At 36.1% G+C, this 25,035-nt stretch overlaps 1 protein-coding gene across 1 annotated transcript; it reads right to left on the bottom strand.

Moving 5' to 3' along the window:
* Positions 1–22,550: 22,550 nt before the first annotated feature.
* On the bottom strand, positions 22,551–23,299 carry LOC110791120 (phenylacetaldehyde reductase-like). Its single transcript, XM_021995877.2, has 3 exons — positions 23,041–23,299; positions 22,773–22,935; positions 22,551–22,603 (listed from the first exon to the last, which is right to left on the bottom strand). The coding sequence occupies exons 1-3, from the start codon at positions 23,242–23,244 to the stop codon at positions 22,551–22,553; spliced, it is 420 nt and encodes a 139-aa protein (XP_021851569.2). The 5' UTR covers positions 23,245–23,299.
* Between the last annotated feature and the right edge of the window lie 1,736 nt (positions 23,300–25,035).

Below are 25,035 nucleotides of genomic sequence, written 5' to 3'. Positions count from 1 at the left end.
AGACCTATGAAACTTTACTATAAGAGATGAAAATCTGTCATAAGTAAATTTCATTAAAATTATTAGACACTAAATCCTCAATACCTGAGTGATTTGAGATTACTTGTTTGAGAACTGCTTACTTTGACGTTGACCAACCGTCGCACCGTAAAAGGAGGCTATAAAGGCAACGCTCAGGTAATCACCTATCAAACGAAGTCTAATCTCAAGATCGCAAGATTGGGATTGTCCTCCCATAAATCGGGATGAGATGCTTAAAAGTTGCACAAGGCCACTCGGAGAGCTAGAAACTGTAAAATGCATGGCCGTGCTCGGATGAATCATAGGTTATGATTATCTGTTTATTTGATCAGTTAAAATCTGAAACCGAGAAACACCTCTGGACATAATAAGGATGACAACTCTTACCTTATGTTCAAGAGCAAGCATCGAGCGACAAAGGAATTAGGAAATGCACACTTGTCCCTAAAGACAAGTGGGAGACTGAAGGAAATAATGCCCTTGGTCCAAGTATGCATTTAATGTTAAGTCTAATAAATGCGGTTCAGTATTAATTGACAAGTTAATAATTCAGTGAGATCAAGTGAACTGAATGCCTAGCTAGAGGCCACTTCGGTTCAAGTGGAATTAATCCACAGCTTACTCTTGACTGAACCCGTAGGGCCACACAAATAGTACGTAAACGGATCAAGTATTTAATGGCATTAAATACTCCATCTATGGATATTCGGAATCGACGGATCTTGGTTTCAGTGGGAGCTGAGATCGTCACAAAGCAAGAAATGAATACTCCGGAAACGATGATATTGCCGGAAACGGAAATATGGATCGTATCGGAAATATAAATATTATCCAAGTCGTAGATGTTGCCGGAAACGGAAACATGGTACGTATCGGAAAATATTATCGGAAATGGAAATATTGCCGGAATCGGAAATATTGCCGGAAACGGAAATATTGTCAGAATCGGAAATATTATCGGAATCGGAAAATAATTCCGGAAACGAAAATATTAAATATTTGTTCGAAACGGAAATTAATTCCGGATTCGGAAATATTATTGTTCGTATCGGAAATGAATTCCGGAATCGGGAATTTAATTGGAAGGGCATCGTACGAATTAGCATCGGACGAGGCTTGCTAGACGAAGGCCCAGCACGAAGCCAGGCCCGCGCCCAGCAAGCCAAGCGCCCAACACGAAGCTGCCAGAGCCTCGCCAGGCTCAGCGCAAGGCCAGGCCCAGCAAGGCCATGGGGCGCGCGCGGGCTGATGCTCGTGGGCTGCGAGCAGCGCCTGCTCGTGTGGGCCGTAAGGCCTGCGCGGGTTTTGTGCGATGCTCGTGGTCGTGCACGCTCGTGTTCATAACGAATCCTAATCCTATCGGAATTCGTGCATTGATTAAATCCTAATCCTAAAATATTAAATTTATTATTTAGAGTTCTAATAGGATTCTAATTAATAAATCCACATCCTAGTAGGATTAAAATTCCTTTCCATAAACTCTATAAATAAGGGCCTAAGGTCACATATTTGATAGACGATATTGAAGTATTCAAAGGTAAGATTTTAAGCAAAAATCAGCCAAACATTTGCAACCCAAAATAGCCGAAAATCCTAAGTAACCTTAAGGGCGATTCTAGTTGGTCAAGCTTAAGGCGGATCCGGACGTGCTGTGGACTATCTACGGAGGGACGACACTTGGAGTCCTAAAGACTTGTTCTTGTTCGGTTCGGGCGCAGCTAGGGAGGGCACGCTACAAAGTGTATGCATCTGAATTATGCTAAATGATTATGTGTTAATAATATGTTTCCTGGCTTTATGGTTTTTCCGCATGATTTATGTTTAGTCATATGTATCATAACCTAACAAGGGCATCGTGAGTTAGAATGCTACAAGAAAGCATTTGGGGAATCAACATATAACCTAGGCCATAATGGGAAAAATTCACACTCAAATCAACAAGGATTAAGCCAGCAGGATGGAATCAACAACACCAAACCTGGAGGTGGGAATAACGCCACCCAATTGAAGGGACAATTGTTCGTTATGAATCATCGTGAAGCTGAAAAAGCGTATGAAGTAGAAGCTGGTACTTTTTCTATTTATGATCTACTTGCTAGCTAAACTTTTATAGTAATAGTAGGACATTCATTCATTCCAAGAGCTTTAGTTTTCAAAAACTTAATAGGCGAGTTACGGGGTAGTAACTTTCTTTTTAAGGGGGGTAGAATGCGATAGAGTTTCCGCTTTTACCCATTTTTAGCGTGATTTTGTAAGCATGTGCATTAGCATCTTTTTCTTTCTAAAAGAGTCGATAAAATTGAGATATTTCCGCTTTTGGAATATAGTGTGGTATTTTGTCCTAAGTTTCGGGACGAAACTTCTTTTAAGGGGGGTAGACTGTAATACCCCATATTTTTAGGCATTTTATTAATCATTTTATGCATTTTTTAATATATATTTGATACTAAATTATTTTGGAGAAAAAAAAAATATTCAAATATTTAAGAGGTAAATATTTAAATGTCTTAGAGGGAATATTATTTTCAAAACTTAATTTAAATCATTTTTTCGGATTTTATTAATTCCTAATTCTATTAGGAATCAATTTTGGAGAAAAAGAGTTTAATCAACTTAAAATTATTTTAAAAATCCGAAAATTATTTTTATTATTTAATAAAATCAGTTTTATATAATAATATATTTATGATAATATATTTTGCATTTATTTTGGAAAAATAAGATAATTCTATTTAAAATTGGATTTAAAGAGTTTTACGAATTCAAAATTCCCTAAAAATCCGAATTCTTTGAGATAAATTCTGAAAATTTCAGGATATATCTTAATTAATTATTCAAGCCTCTGTTTAAAATTTCGTGATTTTATCTTTTGTATTTCTATTTTAGACAATTTTACTCTAAACCGAATATCACCAAAATCATGACTAGATTCAGAATCCTATCATAGCTTGAACACCAACCACGGCCATAAGCCTTAGGGTTCCATTCTAACCCTAACCCTAATCCAATACCTATAAATACCCCCTACTTCATTCATCATTCTTCACACCAAAAGTTGAGAGCTTTCCCAAGCCCGCTCTTAAACTTCTTCTCCCTCTTTGGCTCTAAACCTTCTTACCTAAAACCCTTATACAACCTGATACAGGAAGGTTATCACCTTCACTGTTAACTAATCTCCAAGGTGAAGATCAGCTGATAGAATCGATTTTTCAGAAGAGGAGGAGAAGAATACAGAACAGAAGAGAAGAAGATTAGAAGAAAGAAGAGAGAAAAGAAGACTTCAGAATGAGAAAACAGAATTAGAGAATTAGGAGGAAATTGTGATTTTATTATGTAATTGATTGAGTCATCCAATGAAGATGATGATCTATTTATACAACTGCTGACATGAAGAATTCAGCTGTAACTAACTACAACTAACTGCCACATCAGCAGAATCAGTTATAACAACTTTTTAACCAAAGTTGGCGCCTAAAGTCAAACTTCCAAGAAGTTGACTTATTTAATCCTTATCATACCTCCCTTGTTCTGAAAAACTTGACCCAAGTTTAAGGTAAAGTAAAGGCTGGAAATGTGGCCTCAAATTCAGCAGCATTTATCCAAGAAGATTCATGAAGGGGAAAATTCTCCTACTGAACCAAATATTGCACCACAGGTGGATGTTGGGAGTCAAGTACTCGACTGTCCAATATAGCCAAAGGCTTATACACTGTGGTTGCATTTTTCCCTTGAAACCACTAAGGAATATGAGTAGCAATAGGGATTTTTCCATGAAAAGCCTTCAGCTGTGACACATGGAAAACATTGTGAATCTTAGATTCCTGTGGCAATTTCAACTGATAAGCCACCTTGCCAACAACACCTATGATTTGAAATGGACCATAATACTTCATTGAAATATTCTGATTGGTTCTATGTTGAACTGACTGCTGCCTGTAAGATTGTAACTTCAGCCAGACCCAATCACCCACCATAAACACTCAGTCAGACCTGTGTTTATCTGCTTGATGTTTCATTCTGGTTAAGGCTTTGTGCAGATGGGATTTGAGAAGAGTGAGCATTGGTTCTCTCCTCTGTAAACTCCTGTCAACCTCTGCATTATCTGAACCCCCAGGCAAGTATGGTAAATGTAAAGGGGGTGGTTGACCATACACCACCTCATATGGGGTCAGTTGTGTTGCAGAATGGAAATGGGTGTTAAACCACCATTCAGCCAAAGGCAACCAAGCATGCCACTCTTTGGGATTCTCATTACACATGCATCTGAGATAAGTTTCCAGACATCTATTAACCACTTCAGTTTGGCCATCAATTTCTGGATGGTAGGAAGAAGACAGCAGAAAAGATGTTCCATGTAAACTGAAAAGCCCCTTCCAGAATTGACTTAAAAAGATTGGATTTCTATCACTAACAATACTTCTAGGCCACCCATGTAATCTGAAAACATGATCTAAGTATGACTGAGCAACTTGGATAGCAGTAAATGGATGAGACAAAGTCATAAAATGACTATATTTGCTTAATCTATCAACCACCACAAAGATGACATCCTTACCAGCTGATTTAGGTAAGCCTGTGATGAAATCCATAGAAATATCCATCCACACAGCTTCTGGTATGGGTAATGGTTGCAGTAGCCCTGGTTTTGCAGATGTATCATATTTAGCTGCTTGACACACTTTACAGTGTTTAACAAAAGTCCTCACATCCTTTGTCATTCCCTTCCAGTGGAACAAATTCTTGACCCTTCTTAAAGTTAGTTCCCTTCCTGAGTGACCACTCTCAGGTTCTGAATGTAACCAATTGATGACCTTTGTCTTCAAAGCATCATCAGGACCCAACACAATCTTGTTTTTTCTTCTCAGTAGTCCATCCACTAAAGTATAGTGACCAACTGAAGGTGTTTGTTGTAAAGTGGCAAGAACACTAATTAATCCATCATCAATGGTGTAACTTGCTTTAATCAAGTCTGTCAAATCTGAACTAACCACAGATATTGCCATACAAAGTAATGCTGATCCCTGTACTCTTGATAAAGCATCAGCTACAACATTTTCTTTTCCACATTTATACTGAATCTCATAGTCAAATCCCATTAGTTTTGAAAGCCAAAACTGTTGAAAAGGTGTACAAATTTTCTGCCGCAATAACCAGTTCAAACTTTTCTGATCTGTCCTGATAACAAAGTGTGCACTCATTAAATACTGCTCCCACTTCTGAACTGCAAACACTATAGCCAAGAGCTCTTTCTCATATACAGAAAGTTTCTGCCACCTGGGACCCAAAGTTCTACTAATAAAGGCTAAAGGGTGACCTTCCTGCATTAACACAGCCCCAATTCCATTACAAGATGCATCAGTTTCAACTATGAATGTTTTAGTAAAGTCTGGTAAATCTAATACAGGGGCTGAAATAAGCCCTTGTTTGAGCTTTTCAAATGCTTGTTGAGCATGATCAGACCAAGCAAATGCTCCCTTTTTCAGCAAATCAGTTAAGGGTTTGCAAATGAGTGAATATTGCATGACAAATTTTCTGTAATATCCTGCCAAACCCAAGAAACTTCTTAACTCTTTAATTGAATGAGGAACTGGACAACTTTCTACGTACAGCTGATATTTTTCCAGGATCAGTTTCTATGCCCCTTGCTGATATGTAATGCCCAAGGTATTCCACCTTTTCCATAGCAAAGTTGCACTTGCTAGCTTTAGCAAACATGATGTGTTGCCTCATGAGCTCAAACACTTGATCCAAATGATGCCAATGTTCTTCTCTAGTCTTGTTGTACACTAGGATGTCATCAAAAAAGACCAATACACATTTTCTTAACAATGGTTTGAATACACTATACATCCACCCTTGGAAGGATGCAGGTGCATTTGTCAACCCAAATGGCATCACCAAGAACTCAAAATGACCTGCATGAGTCTTAAAAGCTGTTTTATACACATCTTTATCACTAACTCTCAATTGGTGATAGCCAGCCCTGAGATCCAGTTTGCTAAAAATGGTAGATCCTGCTAACTCATCTATTAATTCATCTATAATAGGAATAGGAAATTTGTTCTTCACAGTTCTGTTATTAAGTTCTCTGTAATCCACACATAACCTCCAAGTACCATCCTTCTTTCCCACAAGTACCACTGGTGAAGCAAATGGACTGGCACTATTCTGAATGTTGCCCCTTTCAAGCATTTCCTGCACCAGCTGTTCAATAATATCCCTTTGCTTCAGAGGATATCTGTATGGTCTGATATTAACAGGTCTTGAATTAGGTTCTAATAGAATAGTGTGATGAAGAACACCCCTGTGAGGTGAAAGCTGCTCTGGATCTGCAAAGATATCTTTGTAAGTGTTCTGAAGTTCCAACAACTCCACTGGTACAGATTGTTTGAGTGTTTCTTCTGTTTCCAGTTTCATAAATTCCATGTCTCTCACTTGTAATAAACACAACTGGAATGCACTGTCAAACAATTTAGTTGATGGAGTTCCCTCTACCAACTTAACCTTTTGGGGATGCACACCCTTTAATTCAAACTGTGTACCAGATTGAGTAAATTCCATCTTGAGTTCCTTGAAATCCCAACAAATAGGTCCTAAAGTTGCTAACCACTGAACTCTAAGAACCATGTCACACCCTCCCAAAGTAATCAACATCACATCTGCTTTGAAGGTTTGTCCCTACATCTCCCATGTAAATTCCTTACACACATGCTGGCAGTTAAGGTGATTTCCATCAGCTACTGCAACATGCTGAACTGGAATGCTTTCTATTTTTCAACCCATCTTTTTATCTAAATCCAAATCCAAGAAATTATGAGTGCTTCCAGAATCTACCAGTATATGAAAAAGCTTAGAGCCAACTAACCCCTTAACCCTCATTGTCTGAAATGTTTGATTACCAGAAAGAGCATTTAGAGAAAGAACAGGTTCATTAAAACCCTCATCTTCATAATCATTTGTTTCCTCATCACTGTGAGAGTCCAATTTATCATCACTACTAGCAATTTCAACTGCAAACAGTTGGGGTTCTTTGAACTGACACTTATGATTCCTATCATAGTGTTGGTCACAATAATAACACAGCCCTTTAGCTATTTTCTCTGCCCTGACATCAGCTGGAATATGTCTGAAATTCCTAGCAAACTTAGGTTGAAATTTAGTAGAAGGTAACTGAGGTTTGATGGTTGGTGTGGGAAGAAGAGCAGGTTTATTTACACTCACAGGAATGGCTTGTATAGCTTTAGTGTTTTGGGAAAAATTTGTGGGTTTATTGGTTTGAGAGTAATAGGTAGGCTTAATCTGTTTGTGTGAACATGCCAGATTTTGTTCTTCCTGTAATCTTGCAAAATCCACAGCTTCAGCAATGGAATTTGGCTTAAAAGCCTTTACAAATGGTTTTACTATTGGGTCTAAACCCCCAATAAAACTGTCTAGAATATACTCTTCAGACAAGGTATGATGAGTATTAAGAACATCATATCTCAAATCTTCAAATTCATCAAGATATGAATCAATAGAGTCAGATTGTTTGAGTTTATTAAACTGCTCCACAGAATTACTGCCTCTAGTATCCCTAAACCTAGCCATTAAATCCAAACAGAATTCCCCCCAATCTACATTTCTTCTTGAGGTTAGGTAACTTGTTACCCATTTTTCTGCCTTGTCTACCATATTTAATGAAGCTAAATCCACTTTTTGTTCATCAGGAATGTGACACAGATTAAAATATCTACTGCATTGCTTAATCCACATTCTTGTATTATTGCCATCAAACTTAGGAAATGTAAGTTTAGGAGTATACCCTAATGTTTTGGAATGCTGGCCTTGAGAACCTCCTGGCTGCCTACTGTGACCATTTTCAGAAGTGCTATCCTTCAATTGATTCATCTGATACCTCATTTCAAGTAGCTACTCCATGATTCCATCCATCTTCTTGGATTGATCTTGAATCTGAGTTGATTGATCATCAACCCTTTGAGCTTGTGCAATCAATCGTTCTTCCAATTGCCTAAGGTGTTCATCCATGGTTTTCCTAGTTGCTGGCGCCAGATTGCTTTTGCTTGCAATTCAAATCACACAATTTCACTCAATTGTTTTTCAGATTAAAATTCCAGAATCGAGAAGAACTCTTGGAATCAATTTTGATTGATGAGTTCAATATTGCTCTGATACCACTGATACAGGAAGGTTATCACCTTCACTGTTAACTAATCTCCAAGGTGAAGATCAGCTGATAGAATCGATTTTTCAGAAGAGGAGGAGAAGAATACAGAACAGAAGAGAAGAAGATTAGAAGAAAGAAGAGAGAAAAGAAGTCTTCAGAATGAGAAAACAGAATTAGAGAATTAGGAGGAAATTGTGATTTTATTATGTAATTGATTGAATCATCCAATGAAGATGATGATCTATTTATACAACTGCTGACATTAAGAATTCAGCTGTAACTAACTACAACTAACTGCCACATCAGCAGAATCAGTTATAACAACTTTTTAACCAAAGTTGGCGCCTAAAGTCAAACTTCCAAGAAGTTGACTTATTTAATCCTTATCACAACCACCACGACACCCCCGTCGTGCACTCCTTGCCGCCGACATCTACCTCTTGGTGTCGTGACTTCCACACCCCAATTGTTTTCAAAGCCTTCTCTTTTACGGTCAGTTTTTACTATTTAAACTCTTCTAAATTAATGCCGTAATTTTTAAAAGTGTATTTTTAAACCATGAGTTCGAAATTTTGATTTATAATACTGTTATTATGCATTCATAAATCATGAATTAAATTTAAGTCCATTAGATTTATTTTTATTAATTTAATTGTTTAACCATGAATTAATTAGGGTTTTATTTATTAATTGTTAGGAACTCGTGAGTGATCCGTAGTAGGATCATACTAATCTTTGTGTTAGGTGTTATTTAATCAAGGTACGTGTATGTGGCTAGATTATTATATGAATGAAATCTATGTATGGTTTGATTATTAACTTCAAATTAATTGTTTTCAAATTGAAAATTGTGAATTAGTGATTTTGAATTGTTTCTTGATTTGTGAAAATTATTTGAGGATTTTTAAAAGGATAAATATTTTTCTTGATTTTAATATGATGATGGATTTGTTCAAGTGGTGTTTGAAATAGTTTGTTTGGTTTTGATTAGTTATAAATCTTTATTTCAAAATACGTTGTTTTCTTTAAAAATAAATTTGATTAAATAAAAGGAGGATTGTTGGTTTATCATATGGTTGGAACTGGATGGTCTTTCATGACATGATTGTACTTTTATAAAGTCTCAAGGTGGAATGGATTTCATGTAACTTTTATGTTCATACGCATCACTTGTTGTGTAAGTCGAGGGTCACTTGTTGACTATTATTTGGTTAGTACCCCAATGCATAGATTTGTGATGGAATACTAGATTGGGGGTGTGCACATTTAGGAAGGAAGGGGAGATAAGCAGAGGTGTTTTGATTTCCATATTCTAATTGGAATCTATTTTTGGAAAGTTTCTACTTTTGGAAAGTTTCTACTTTTGGAAATTTTCTATTTTGGGAATCTTAAATCTTGAAATGTATATACTTTTGAAAAGTTACTATTTATGGAAAGTTTCTAATTTTGGAAAATGAATCTTCTATGATTTTGTAGACACCTACCTTTGTCCCCATTCCCGAAAGGGAAGGTTCGATGATGAAAACGTAAATGTCCACTTGACAACGCATCTCCGATAAAATAACGAATCTCATTACCCCTTTTCATTTCACTCGAAACCTGCTATTTATAGAAACCTGCTATTTATGGAAACCTGCTAAAAATAGTAATTGCCGTAATGGGTAGTTGTTAAAAGTGGCAAGTCATAAAAGATAGAAACCTGTCAGAATTAGGTGTTGCACTCCAACATAAAATCCTAAATGAGGTAGAAATTATGAGAGAATCCTATTCCTAATATGATTCGAAAGTAAGAGTCACGTATTAATTAAAATCCTAACGAGCCTAGAGTTCGTAACGGGCCCAGACGCATCCCGTCACAAGGTTAATACGCACTAAAGGACTCAATTAAATCTCAAATACTCCGGATTCTAGGAATACGAATCTGACTAAGAAAAACAGCCCAGATCCTATTTTCAACGCTTGGCTCTGGGCGCCGAAATCTTCGGCGCCCAGGCCTGGGCGCTGAAAATACCTGGTACGTGTTTTTTCCTAATTCCTCGTTGATTAGAGTTCTGCAATTCTATCTTTCCACGAACTCTTTTCTATAAATAGGGCCTTAAGTTCGACGTGAAAAGAACACACAACACACAATTATTATTCTGAGTATTGACTCTAAACCCCTAAGCCTAAGCCTCACGCTGCAAAACTGATCACGCGTTCTGTCGCAATCGATCCATAAATCGAACAGAACGTATCCCGTCCCATAATTTGAGATTCGTTAAATAAAAGGAGAAATAGCAAAGTCAAAGTGGTTAGTTTTCAGAGAACCGTGATGCACCTCTCAAGGGTGCGTCGTAATGTGCCCCTTTTCCATGGTTTAATTGCTTTCCTCGCCTTTTTATGAACTGTTAAACTAACTAAAATCTGATTGTTCGATCACGCTTAATAAATATGATATTTTTGGGAAATTGGATTATCATGCTAGGTCCCTTAAAACAATCTAAATCAGATAATCGTGTTCGATCTAGTACTATATGTTGCATATTGATAAAATCAACTCAGATTAGTTTAATAGTTAACGCATGTCCCTTCAATTATATATGCTGAGCTAGTAAGGATATCCTGCCTCTGGAGTTATCGAAGAGCGAGTACTCCTCTCGGTAGTTACAGTCCCCTGAACCCTCAATCTCTACCCTGCTGGTGTACGTTGAGCGATCCCCACCACCAGGGATCACAAGGGAACCTACGGCCGTCGTGGTCAAACATAATTGCACTCCCTTTATGTCACGATAACCGGGTTTTGTCAGTTTTTCTCATTGTCGTTAAAAACTGAATGGCGACTCCTATATTACAAGTCAATTGGGTGTAAACTCACAGGAAATCCAATTACACTTGATTTGACAAAAAGAAGCGTCACACCCACGAGGGACGAGGCCACGCATTAGCCTCGTGCTTTTTCGACCCCCTCACATATTTCAATTAAGCAAGTTTGAATTATATGGTTTGTGAAAGTATGTTCAACTATATATAAATGTTTTACATGTCTTGCATATATTCGTACTTAGCTTTTGCTAACCCGTATTTCCTATTTGTTTTGGCTTGGCCCTGTTCACGTTTTGGTGAGTAGTTTTCAGGAACTTGATGTGATGATGTGACGTGCTTGCATACGGGATTAATGGAGAGTTCACTAGTTAGGATTTATTTTTTCTAAGTTGGTTTCATTTGTGAGTTCAGATTTTAGTATTTTAATTTCAAGGGTTTATTCAATATACACTATTATTATTTCGATTATTATTATTCAAAAAAAAAAAGTATTAAGTTATTCCGCTGCATTAGTTGAGTTAATTAGCCTTTAACATAATCACGTGGCGGTAATACTCCTAAGTTTCTCTCCATGTTGGTTTTGTTCAAATAAATGTTGGTTTTAAAAAGAGAGAAATTTGGGGGTGTTACAAACCATGTCTAGCAAGGTTCTATTCCTCCGTTCCGACACACCGTTCCATTGAGGTGTTCCAGGAGGTGTCAATTCTGATAAAATTCCACATACTTTCAGATGGTCATCAAATTCATAGCTCAGATATTCACCGCCTCTGTCAGACCGCAGTTCCTTAATCTTCTTGCCTAATTGATTCTCTACTTCACTCTGAAATTCCTTGAATTTGTCAAAGGATTCAGACTTATGCTTCATTAGGTAGACATAACCATATCTACTGAAGTCATCAGTGAAAGTGATAAAGTAGCTGAAACCACCTCTAGCATTTGTACTCATTGGTCCACATACATCTGTATGGATTAAACCCAATAGTTCATTTGCTCTTTCTCCAACTTTAGAGAAAGGTTGCTTTGTCATTTTGCCAAGTAAACATGATTTGCACTTACCATAATCCTCTAAGTCAAATGGTTCTAGAATTCCTTCCTTTTGAAGTCTTTCTATGCGCTTTATGTTTATATAGCCTAATCGACAATGCCACAGATAGGTGAGATCTGAATCATTCTTTTTGGCCTTTTTGGTATTTATGTTATAAACTTGTTTGTCGTGATCTAATAAATAAAGTACATTGACTAATCTAGCAGATCCATAAAACATCTCTTTAAAATAAAACGAGAAACTATTGTCTTTTATTAAAAAGGAAAATCCCTTAGCATCTAAGCAAGAAACAGAAATGATGTTTTTAGTAAGACTTGGAACATGGAAACATTCTTCCAGTTCCAAAACTAGCCCAGAGGGCAACGACAAATAATAAGTTCCTACAGCTAATGCAGCAATCCGTGCTCCATTTCCCACTCGTAGGTCGACTTCACCCTTGCTTAACCTTCTACTTCTTCTTAGTCCCTGCGAATTGGAACATAAGTGTGAGCCACAACCTGTATCTAATACCCAAGAACTTGAATTAGCAAGTATACAGTCTATAACGAAAATACCTGAAGATGGAACGACTGTTCAGTTCTTCTAATCTTCCTTAAGCTTCAAGAAATCTCTCTTCCAATGCCCCTTCTTCTTGAAGTAGAAGCATTCAGATTCAGAAGTGGGTTGGCTCACCTTCTTCTTTTCAGACTTGGTGCCGCCAGGTTGCTTAGTCGGGTTGGCCTTCTTGCCACCTTTCTTAGAATTCCTCTTCTTGCCAGATTTGTTGAACTTACCCCCACGCACCATAAGCACATCTTGCTTATCACTTTTGAGCGTCTTTTCAGCTGTCTTCAGCATACCGTGAAGCTCAGTGAGCGTTTTGTCCAGACTATTCATACTGTAGTTCAGCTTGAACTGATCATACCCGCTATGAAGAGAATGGAGGATGGTGTCTACAACCATTTCCTGAGAGAATTGCTGATCCAGTCGACTCATATTCTCAATGAGTCCAATCATTTTGAGAACATGTGGACTTATGGGCTCGCCTTTCTTAAGCTTGGTCTCAAGAATTTGCCTATGAGTCTCGAATCTTTCGACTCGAGCCAGATCTTGGAACATGTTCTTTATCTCACTTTTGATCGTGAAAGCATCTGAGTTGATGAACGTTTTCTGTAGATCTGCACTCATGGTTGCAAGCATTAGACATTTCACATCCTTGTTGGCATCAATCCAACGATTGAGGGCTGCCTGAGTGACCCCGTCGCCTGCGGCTTCGGGCATCGCCTCTTCCAGGACATACTCCTTTTCTTCCTGCATAAAAACTATTTGCAAGTTCCTTTGCCAGTTAAGGAAGTTTTTCCCGTTCAACTTCTCCTTTTTGAGAATTGATCGGATGTTGAATGAATTGTTGTTTGCCATAGTAAAAACTACAATTGAAAAAAAATAAACAAATAAATAACCATTCACAGTTTCTCTTAATAAAATTAAATTCTAGCATTTATTAAGCATTTTATTCAAGTTATGTGTTCCGGCAGGTGTGAATAAAATGATTCCAAGATCCTTAAATCATTGAAGAATTAAGCACATTCTGTATTTAGACTCAATTCTAAAATATTTTAGGTAAGAAAAGCCTTTGCTAATAGTCTAGAAACTACTCTTGGTTGATAGGTACGTCTAAGAACTTATTAGGTAAACCTATCTCATTTGCCACGACATAAAAGGACTCCTTACTTATATCGTTGAGTTTCACCAAAACTAACATGTACTCACAATTATTTGTGTACCTTATCCCTTTAGGATCAATAAGTAACACCTCGCTTAGGCGGAAAACTATTACTAAGATTAATGTAAAGGTTATCCAAGTAAGTGTTATTTTGGCATGGCACCTTTTAACTCAATTTTTAAAGTTTGGAACTTAAGGCTCTTACTATGTTGGTTAGATTTTAAGTGAACTAAAATCCTTAATCATGCAACATAATCAAGCCACAATCTCATGCATAATTAAGACATATTTAAAGCAATAAATAACTTAAAGCATGCATAAGATATATATGTGATCTAGTATGGTCCGACTTCATATTGAAGCTTCAACTACAAACTCCGCCTTGAAAATGGATTGAAAACTCCGTCTTGAATTTCACCATGGGAGGCGCCATTTTCTTCAAATAGGATAAGCTATAATTTAAACTAATTACAACTATTTGATGGTACGCAGACCATATTTAAAGCAATAAAATTTGGTACTTTAGACCAATATTACATTCAAATTAATGGTACGCATACCATATTTACTATCCTATTTGGGCCATACTAGTCACTTTCAATAACCTGCAAAACAGTACATATACAATATATACCATTCACCTATTCATTTATCAATGAATGGCCCACATAGCTGGTTAGTAGAACACATTATGCATCACGTAAACATTTGCAGCAATTAATCAAGGGCACCAATAATCTACCAATTATTCAGTCCTTATTAATTCTAATCAAGTTGTTTTAACCTTAAGGATTTGTAGACCTAATCAAGAGTTTATGACTAAAAAGCGCTCCCACTTAAACCAATAAATTCATATGCTTTACTAATTTTAAACATAAAATTGTATTTCCTAGTCTAACCGGAAACATACAAATTTAATTAAAATTTAAAGCTCATATAAATTATTAATTGAATCCTTTAATTTATTTTCAGTTTATTATTTTAATTAATTTAAATTTAATCAAGGTTTTAATTTTAGTAAAATAATTAGTATACATAAAATTTATAATAATTAGATTATTCATAATTAAATTCCGAGAAAAAATTAAATTACGAATTTTAAAATTAATTAAAATCGTTTTCCGACTGAAAATTCAAAATTAAATTCAAAGAGCATCAATCGGAAAAAGACAAGCCCTGGGCTTGCGCCCATGCCCCGTCGAGTGCACGAGGCAGCAGCGCCCCTCGACTGATCATATAGCAAGGCACGAGCAGGCCACACGCATGCGCAGCCAGCCCAGCCATGCATGCGTGCAGCCCGCTTGCTCGATGCATTCTGGTTTGCTCGCTGGGCGAGGCAGCGCGCGCTGTGGCGCAGCATCCCTCGCTGCCCACGCGCGCCCGCCTGCTCGCTTGGCCTTGCCTCATCGCCCCATCGCCCATGGCTCGCAGCACACACGCCCAGGCAGCCCACTGCCTTGCGCGCATGCCACGCTCGTTCCTCGCGGCATTGGTACCGCATGGGCGACGAGCTCCCTTGCTCGTCGTCGCATGCCCGCACTATACAACACCCCTTAAGGGTAACACGTAGCGTCCATTGCTTTGTGCGTGCAAAATTTATGAGCGAATTATATAAAATTTAAAACTTTTTAATTCAAATTTATAGACAAATTAATAAATCATATTAATTTCATAAATTTAGGGCGAAAAATCGAAATTTTGTTATTCAATTAATTTCCGATTATCATGGATTCAAATCTAGGTCATAAAAATTTAAAATTTATCAAAAATTAACAATTTTTATGGTGGTTTTTAATCATGGATACCTAATTAAATTGTCAATTAATGATGAAAATCAAATCAAATTCTAAATTATTCGACTTTCAACAAATTAATTACAATTACAATTACAAATTAGGTTGTATAATTAACAAGCTTAGGCATATAAATTTGTTAAACATATACAGTAGGTCAATCAAAAATTCAAGATTTACAAACAAGAATCGCAAATATTTAATTTAACATCTTAAAAATTACAAATTTTGCGTTCGAAAAACTAAAACCTCCGAAAAGTCATAGTTAGGCTTCGAATTTGGGAATTCTGGGTTCGGCATCAAATCATTGATTTTAGTCAAAATTTTAAAACGCCGTTTACATGCGAAATACACTATAAAATTATACGATTCCGACCATTATTGACTAAACTACCGAAAATTCTGCGTACATATAATTAAATAATCGCACGAATTTGCAATTAATTAACAAAAAATTGAAAATTTCGAATTAATCACCCATTTAATTCATTACAAATTTATAAAATTTAACCATGTTAACTAATTATTGTGGAATTAATTAGAGGCTCGTGATACCACTGTTAGGTTATGATACATATAAATCATATATTAATCATGCGGAAAAACTATAAAGCCAAAAATCCAAATTAATTGCCACATAACAATTAGCATAATTTAGGATGCATACACTTTGTAGCGTGCCCTCCCTAGCTGCGCCCGAACCGAACAAGAACAAGCCTAGGACTCCAAATGTCGTCCCTCCGTAGATAATCCACAGCATGTTCGGATCCGCATTAGATTTAATTAACTAGAATTGCACCTAAGGTATTATGAATATATTCGAATATTTTTAGGAAAATATTAGGTTTAGTTTTAATCCTTAAAACTAGGTGAATAATTGAAATTATGTGTTTTTAAATTTGTGAGTGCCATCACATATTTATAGGGTAGGAATAATGGAATTAGAAGTCTACTAGAATTCAAGTATTCTAAATCTATTAGAATTAGAGTTTACTTAAAACTAGTAACTTAGGAAATTAATCTTTTAATCTAATCCTAATTTCTTAAGGATTCGATGCATGCACAAACTTCAACACACACATGAGCACGGCCCACAAGAATGCAGGCCATGCCCGCGCGCGAAGAAGCCCATCGTAGCTCGCAGCCCGCGTTTCTCGCAGCCATGGGCGCGCTGGGCCTGGCCTTGTGTTGGGCCTTGCGCGCCTTTGGCTTGCTGTGTTGCTCATGCCTTGCGCGCTGAGCTTGCTAGGCGTGGGCCTGCCTTCGTGCTGGGCCTTCGTCTAGCAAGCTCGTCTGATGCTTATTTCGTACGACGTGCTTCCGATTAACTTTCCGATTTCGGAATTCATTTCCGATTCGAACAATATTTAACATTTCCGATTCCGGAATTAATTTCCGTTTCGAAAAAATATTTAATATTTCCGATTCCGGAATTATTTTCCGATTCCGATAATATTTCCGATTCTGACAATATTTCCGTTTCCGGCAATATTTCCGATTCCGGCAATATTTCCATTTCCGATAATATTTTCCGATACGTACCATGTTTCCGTTTCCGGCAACATCTACGACTTGGATAATATTTATATTTCCGATACGATCATATTTCCGTTTCCGGCAATATCATCGTTTTCGGAGTATTCATAATTTGCCTTTTGACGATTTCAGCTCCCACTAGAACCAAGATCCGTCGATTCCGAATATCCATAAATGGAGTATTTAATTCCATTAAATACTTGATCCGTTGACGTACTATTTGTGTGACCCTACGGGTTCAGTCAAGAGTAAGCTGTGGATTAATATTATTAATTCCACTTGAACTGAAGCGGCCTCTAGCTAGGCATAAAGTTCACTTGATCTCACTGAATTATTAACTTGTATAATTAATACTGAACTGCATTTATTAGACTTAGCATTAAATGCATACTTGGACCAAGGGCATTATTTCCTTCATGCTCGTCCCTCTCTCGTGCCCCAGCACACACTCTCCTCTCGTCTCTCTCGCGCACAGCGCCCCTTGCCCCTTCGTCCCGCGCGCACTCAGCCCTGTTGCCTTTGTTCCTTCACCCGCGCACGCGCACACACCAAGAGTGTGTGTGTGTGTGTGTGTGTGTGTGTGTGTGTGTGTGTGTGTGTGTGTGTGTGTGTGTGTGTTTTGTTCGTTCGTTCGTTCAATTCTTTCTCCCAATCACAATTTTCGTGGTTGTTCCGTGCCATAGGCCGGATTGGTATAATCCTAATTCCCTTAAACTATTTTATTTCAAATTCATATTTCAAATTATATTATTATTATTTTGAATGATTAAAATGCTAGGAATCTGTTATGAACACCGTACTTTGAGGATTTATATGTTTTGATTCATCAGGCGTATTTTAATTATTAAAGCATGAATTTTCAGATTTGGTTATTTAATAAAGGTTTGATTTTTATGATGTTAAATTGGTTTTATTGAGAAATTCAAGTTAGGGTTTTAACCTAGATTTAATGGGTCAATTGATTAGCATAATTAGGTGATAATTTAATTATGATAATCAATTATATTTTCAGATTTATATAGAGGCTTAAAGTGTTGATTTTTATTGATTTCAAGGGCGGAAAAAGTATGTTTTCATACTAGGGTTTAGTTTTGCAAATATATTGAGACGATTATTTTATTAAAGAACGATTGAATTCTAAATTTTAACAAGGTTTAATATTTTATAAAGTTGCTGGAAATTTAATGAACATGGAAATAATTAAAGTTTCATTATTTTGATGATAGGAGGTGATTTCTAAGTGAGTGCTCATTTTTGCAAAGTGGCCCCTACGCTTAGGTATTCAAGGTACGTACAAGTCTAGGGCGACCACACCATTTGTCAAAGACATTACATGATTGATGTTGATGTGAATTATATCATGTGAATTCATATTTGTTTTGGTGAACGATCATGTGGATTATTATACTGGAATTATTGAATTATTGGTTGAACAAGCATGTTGGGATTATTATGAGTATGAATTTCATTGACAATCATGTTGTTCAATATTTATGCATGTATGGTTTGTTTCACATGCAAGGGATGAATTATTTATTGTTATGCTGTTGTACGGAATGTCTAGCACACTTTTGAGCCAATTATTCGTACCACATTGTACTATTTATTTTACCACATGTGAAGGATTAGCTCACGTAAACCACCGCACATGTAGGGTTCAGTTGGGAATAGTTTGTATGAAATGAATTAGGATTTGTCGTGCAAGGGCACAACCCTCATGTTAACAGGCATGATGTTGAATCTCATGTTATAATTTGAGTTTCTTCTTCAGCTCAATATTTGACCAAAATACATAAAGTCCATAAAAGTGAAAAGATTCATTAAATTTATCAACTACACGTGTACACTACATCATTTATCATGCCAAATAATATTTCTATTTGATCATCATACAATTTTTATTTTTATTTCTATGGAATGAACTAAGTACTTCAAATTAATAAACACCAAATTAGATATATGCAGAGCATTTCTATAGTTGATGTTTACGAGACTTATGATATCATGTTTAATTCATGGTTTTCCTAATGTTATAATTGTTAATTTTATTCGAATATATTACATAAGATATAAAAGGTAACATAAAAATTTAGTTATTTTAGACTTCATGCACGTGTTGGTATTTATAAATAAAAGGCGTGATGTGGAATTTCACTACGTCTTGATTTGTTGATCACAAGTCCTAAAGGAATTAAAATGAATTGTTTTGGTTGTCGTTTATTAATTGTATGTATGTATGTATGTTTGTTGAGTCTCGAGTTCGCCATAAATAAAATATTAATAAACGTAAAGTGCAACCAGAACAAGCTTCAAAACTCTTGGAACGTATGTACCTTGAGTATGAACAATGGGGGGAGACTTGCCGGAAAGCTCGCTCTCCTACTAATGATACAAGACGTTGTTTCATTTAATCTATGCGCTGGAATTCCGCCGGTATGGCCCGACACTCGGTATGGTCCGTTATTTATTATTTATTATGGTGTTTGGTGGGCTCCCAACACCCTTCCTTTATGGAATATTCTTTTGGCCGACCCGTTTGATGCTTATTCTAATTAAATTGTGAGTCAAGAGTCGAGTCAAGAGTCGAGTCTTGTATTCATGATTTGTTTGTTAATTATTAAATGGCTTTTGTATGTTGATCAGTACTTAGTGAGTGATGCATGTTTATAGTTTCATTTCACTCTAATCTTTTAAGTACTCAGCTTTTGCTGACTACGTGCTTTGTGTCTTTTGGTCATGGCCTTTGCCTTAATGACCCTATGATGATCCATCATTTGCACTTGCATTGTTGGGGAGTAGAATAATATAGCAGGTTGGTAGATCGAAGTACGATCGAAATCATGTGGCTTGGGATGATTGAGAGACACTAGTAGAAAAAACCCTTATTGCAGCGGGCTTTTAGACTGGGGGGCCTGCAACAAGTCTGAACTTGTTGCAGCGTACATTGTTCGCTGCAAAAAGTGCTTTTTTACAGCGTACATTTATATGTACGCTGCAATAAGTGTGTAAAATTAGGCCATAATCTAGACTTGTTGCAGCGTTCTAATTGCTGTACGCTGCAAAAAAACCCATTCTGTTGTAGCGAACATCTCTTTGTACGCTATAACAGGTAATGATTTTTGCCAAATTTTTCACCCTTGTAGCAGCGTACATATATATGTACGCTACAACAAAGAACTTTAGGCGGGAAAATTTTAATTTATTTAGGGATACCTAGAGTACCTTGCACCAAATATAGAAACCTGTTACAACAATAATAATATCGCTAATAATATCGCAACCTGTATAACAATTATAAAAACAATAACTGGTGTTTTGTATACTATGTATCCCAAAACATAGTGCATGTAATACATTTAAATATATGTACGTTCCAATTTCAATGTACGCATACAGTTTAATATAAAAGATTGTTCTATAACATCTAAGCCAACTCGATCAAACGCGCTCAGGCCAATAATAAATACTTGCTGGTAAAAAACTTAGCCCATTGCACACGAACCATGTCAATTTCCTCACTAGCATAAGGCGCATTCCTCGTAGTATAGACCTTCAAAAACAAAATTTTGATGGGAGCATTATATTAAATGTCATTTTAGTCTAAATATTACATATAACGACCCATTGGGCCTTAAATGTGCATAAATAGATTAGAATGAGTATTGAAAACTTTAAAACTAAGCATATTAATCATGTAATAAGTTTGAAATAAGTCCTTAGGTTCTTTAGTTCAAAGTTGGGAACAAAAATGTCATTTTATTCTAAATATGACCTATAACGACCCAATGAGCCTTAAATGTGCGTAAATAGATTGGAATGAGTCTTGGAAACTTAAAACTAAGCATATTAATCATGTAAAGGGTTTATAATGAGTCTTTAGGTTCTTTAGTTCAAGGTTAGGAGCGAAAATGTCTCATTTTAGCCTAAATATGACTTATAACGACCAAACAAGTCTCAAATGTGCATAAATAGATTGGATTGACTCTTGGAAACTTAAAACTAATCATATGAATCATGTTATAAGTTTGAAATGAGTTCGTAAGTTCGTTAGTTCAAAGTTGGGAGCGAAAATGTCATTTTAGCCTAAATATGACCTATAACGATCCAATTATCCTTAAATGTGCATAAATAGATTGGGACGAGTATTGAAAACTTAAACTAATCATATTAATCATGTAAAATGTTTGAAATGAGTCCTTAGGTTCTTTAGTTCAAAGTTGGGAGCGAAAATGCCTTATTTTAGCCTAAATATGACTTCTAACGACCAAACAAGTCTCAAACGTGCATCAATAGATCGGATTGAGTCTTGAAAGTTCAAAATAATTATATGAATCATATAATAAGTTTGAAATTAGTTCTTAAGTTTGTTAGTTCAAAGTTGGGAGCGAAAATGTCATTTTAGCCTAAATATGACCTATAACGGCCAAACAAGTCTCGAATGTGCATAAATATATAGATTGGATTAAGTCTTGGAAAGTTAAAAATAATCATATGAATCATGTATTAAAGAGTTTGACATGAGTTTTTAGGTTCGTTAGTTCAAAGTTGGGAGCGAAAATGACATTTTAGCCTAAATATGACCTATAACGACCCAATGAGCCTTAAAAGTGCATAGATAGATTGGAATGAATGTTTTTTACTTAAAACTAATCATATTAATCATGTAAAATGTTTAAAATGAGTCCTTAGGTTCTTTAGTTCAAAGTTGGGAGCGAAAATGCCTTATTTTTGCCTAAATATGACCTATAACGACCAAACAAGTCTCAAATGTGCATAAATAGATTGGATTGAGTCTTGGAAACTTAAAGCTAATCATATGAATCATGTTATAAGTTTGAAATTAGTTCTTAAGTTCGTTAGTTCAAAGTTGTGAGCGAAAATGTCATTTTTGCCTAAATATGACCTATAACGACCAAAGAAGTCTCGAATGTGCATAAATAGATTGGATTAAGTCTTGGAAAATTAAAACTAATCATATGAATCATGTAGTAAGTTTGAAATGAGTTCTTAAGTTCGTTAGTTCAAAGTTGGGAGCGAAAATGTCATTTTAACTAAAATATGACCTATAAAGATCCAATTATCCTTAAATGTGCATAAATAGATTGGAACGAGTATTGAAAACTTAAAAATAATCATATTAATCATGTAAAATGTTTAAAATGAGTCCTTAGGTTCTTTAGTTCAAAGTTGGGAGCGAAAATGCCTTATTTTAGCCTAAATATGACATATAACGACCAAACAAGTCTCAAATGTGCATAAATAGATTGGATTGAGTCTTGGAAACTTCAAACTAATCATATGAATCATTTAATAAGTTTGAAATGAGAAAACTCCACATAGAAAACTCAAACTCCACATAGAAATAAAATCAGTTTAATACTTGTGTTTGCGAGGGGGTATTTCACAAGCAGAAGATAACTAGTTTGAATGATGTATAAGGCTAATTATAATTATGGTAAATAAAAAGCAATTTAAAGACATACCAAGTCATCTGTCAGCATGTCCACCTTTTTCACTCCCTTGGAAAAAACCAACGGTGACTGCACATTTTAAGCAAATTACAATTAGTACATGAAATATCAATGGAAGTCAGATACTGGTATGGTATGGAGTACTTTAGACACTTGAAGTTCTATGTCTCATGAGATGACATATTATTAGAGAGCATAAAATTCCAGCAACATATACATAAAGCCAAGATGATCATACCATTAACCAAGCTTAAAACAGCAAAAGAACTGGTATTGATTGTTGGTTGTAGCAAAGGGCCTATAACAATTGCAGGGTTTATCGACACCATATCAAGCCCATGTTCTTTAACAAAATCCCATGCAGCTTCTTCAGCCAATGTCTTTGACAAAAGATACCACTTCTGCATAACATAAACCAGGTTTTAGTCAGTTATTTTCTGTCATACCAACCATAAAATTAGATCAAAAAATCAGATCAGAATTTAATGGCAAGTAAGTGTGCAAACCATTTGTTGTTTCTCGCAGATTTCTGGGACAGAAAACCATGTTTCATCAACTACAGTTTCAGCAGTTAGAGGTCTACCAGTGAGCAGAACTGCAGCCATTGATGATGTGAAAACTACGCGTTTGATGGTTGGGATTCTAGCGCAGGATGTAAGGACATTCAGTGTTCCTTTTACTGCTGGATCAATTAGCTCAGTCTGAAACATGATCAGGACAAAATGATTAACAGTTAGTAACTGCTAATTGCTAAAGTGCTTACTGCATTTTCATATTAGACTCGATCACCTTGAGCCCGGCCCAAAAATAGAGGGGGTTGGGACAGATTTTAAGCCCAATTTGATCCCGACCCGTCAAGAATTTAACTTTCGTTGACCAGGTTTTAGGCCAGGTGAGAGTAAAGCTAGGGCTTTACATGCATCCCTTCAAAAACTTCCGGCTTCAAAGACACTGCCAACAACCAAGGCACCCAAATAAAAAAAATAAAAAAAAATCTTCATGATGAATATCAGTCAATCAGCTCCTTCTGCACTTATGTTAGCAATTCATATTGCATTACAGTTATAAACGCACTAAAGAACTACATTATCTCAATCAGCCACTATTTACCCGATCCGCTATTCTGAAGGACTATTCATAGGACTCAACCCACATACCGAATTAGAAACGGTGTCTCCAATAAACACCAAATTCCGCTGACGAGCAACAATCAGGCTCCATTGAGCACGTAGTACAGTGAAATCAAACACATAAGCTCCAAATAAAGTTAAACAAAAAATAACTACAGACCCAATGTCCCTCAAAAGGCTTCTGTAAGAAACATATTATGGAAACATATCAGTGCAAACACGGTTTCTATTGATGTATCATGCAAGAACAAAATGAATTCTACTGGATGAAGCTGATTCAGTAGCCAAAATCAAATTAAGGATTTAGAAAATGGAAGTAGGATGGAAAACTTATAAACAAATGTACGATATGGCTACTGAGGATGATTCACAAAATACGATAAAGCAAGATTTTGCTCCGTCCATGAACCTAACCATGTAGCCAAGAATTGATGCAGGTTATAAAAAAATAGTGTACAACAAAGTTCAGAAAGATAACACATAACGCTACTGTAAAGTTATAAAAGCCTAAGGTATAACCTTTTCCTCGACTCTTTCTTTCTTGTTATTAAGACAGCCACAAGTAAACCACCTTTTAATTTATTAATTTACTTCAAGTCACACAACCTAAAAGATGTGCAGAATAAGTTCCTTATGATTTTATTTTCTTAAGCAGAAATGGTCTTAGATCAGGTTATTTTGTCATTGGTTTTGGGTTTTCTTTTACTTACGCGCATTGCAGACCATTTCTTGATGGAAATAAACCTATTATCATCATTGGTAACTAATCGCCCACCAAATAGCTACCAAATGCCTAATGTTTCAAATTTTCTGATTGAGTTGAATCTGGACGTCTCTGTCCTAATTAAATCAGTGGATTTTTTGAAAAATATGGAGCAAAAACCAAGCACAATTGTAAAATTCACTCCATGCGATTATCATACTATTTGATTCAATTTATGAAGTTAAACAAATTAAATTGCAACAAAATAAATTGCAGAATTGAAATACCGCAGGATTAAATTTCAATATTAGTGTTTGATTGAAGCAAACAATATAAAATATTTGAGAAAAGGGAAGAAACCATAAGCAGCAGGAGGGGTGAGGGAGAAGAAAGGGAAGGATAGAGATTAAGAGACGAGAATACCTCGCAGGAGAAGTCGACGCCGATCGCCAATGAGTTTGCGGTTCTCTAGAAAGACGATGCTAAAATGCAGGTTTCTTGGAAGCCCTAGCATCAAGAAAATTACCATAAGGTAAACCCAATAATTCCGACCCCGCAACAAGCCCAAATTACAGTGAAAATTTTCACAAAGATCAATTTACACTAAAAGAATAACATCACCAAGATATAAACCAAATTGCGACCAAGATATTATGAAATAAACCAAT

The sequence above is a fragment of the Spinacia oleracea genome, chromosome 5 (assembly GCF_020520425.1).
Source record: "Spinacia oleracea cultivar Varoflay chromosome 5, BTI_SOV_V1, whole genome shotgun sequence".
NCBI lineage: Eukaryota > Viridiplantae > Streptophyta > Magnoliopsida > Caryophyllales > Amaranthaceae > Spinacia > Spinacia oleracea.
This window is presented reverse-complemented; position numbering and strand designations above follow the sequence as displayed.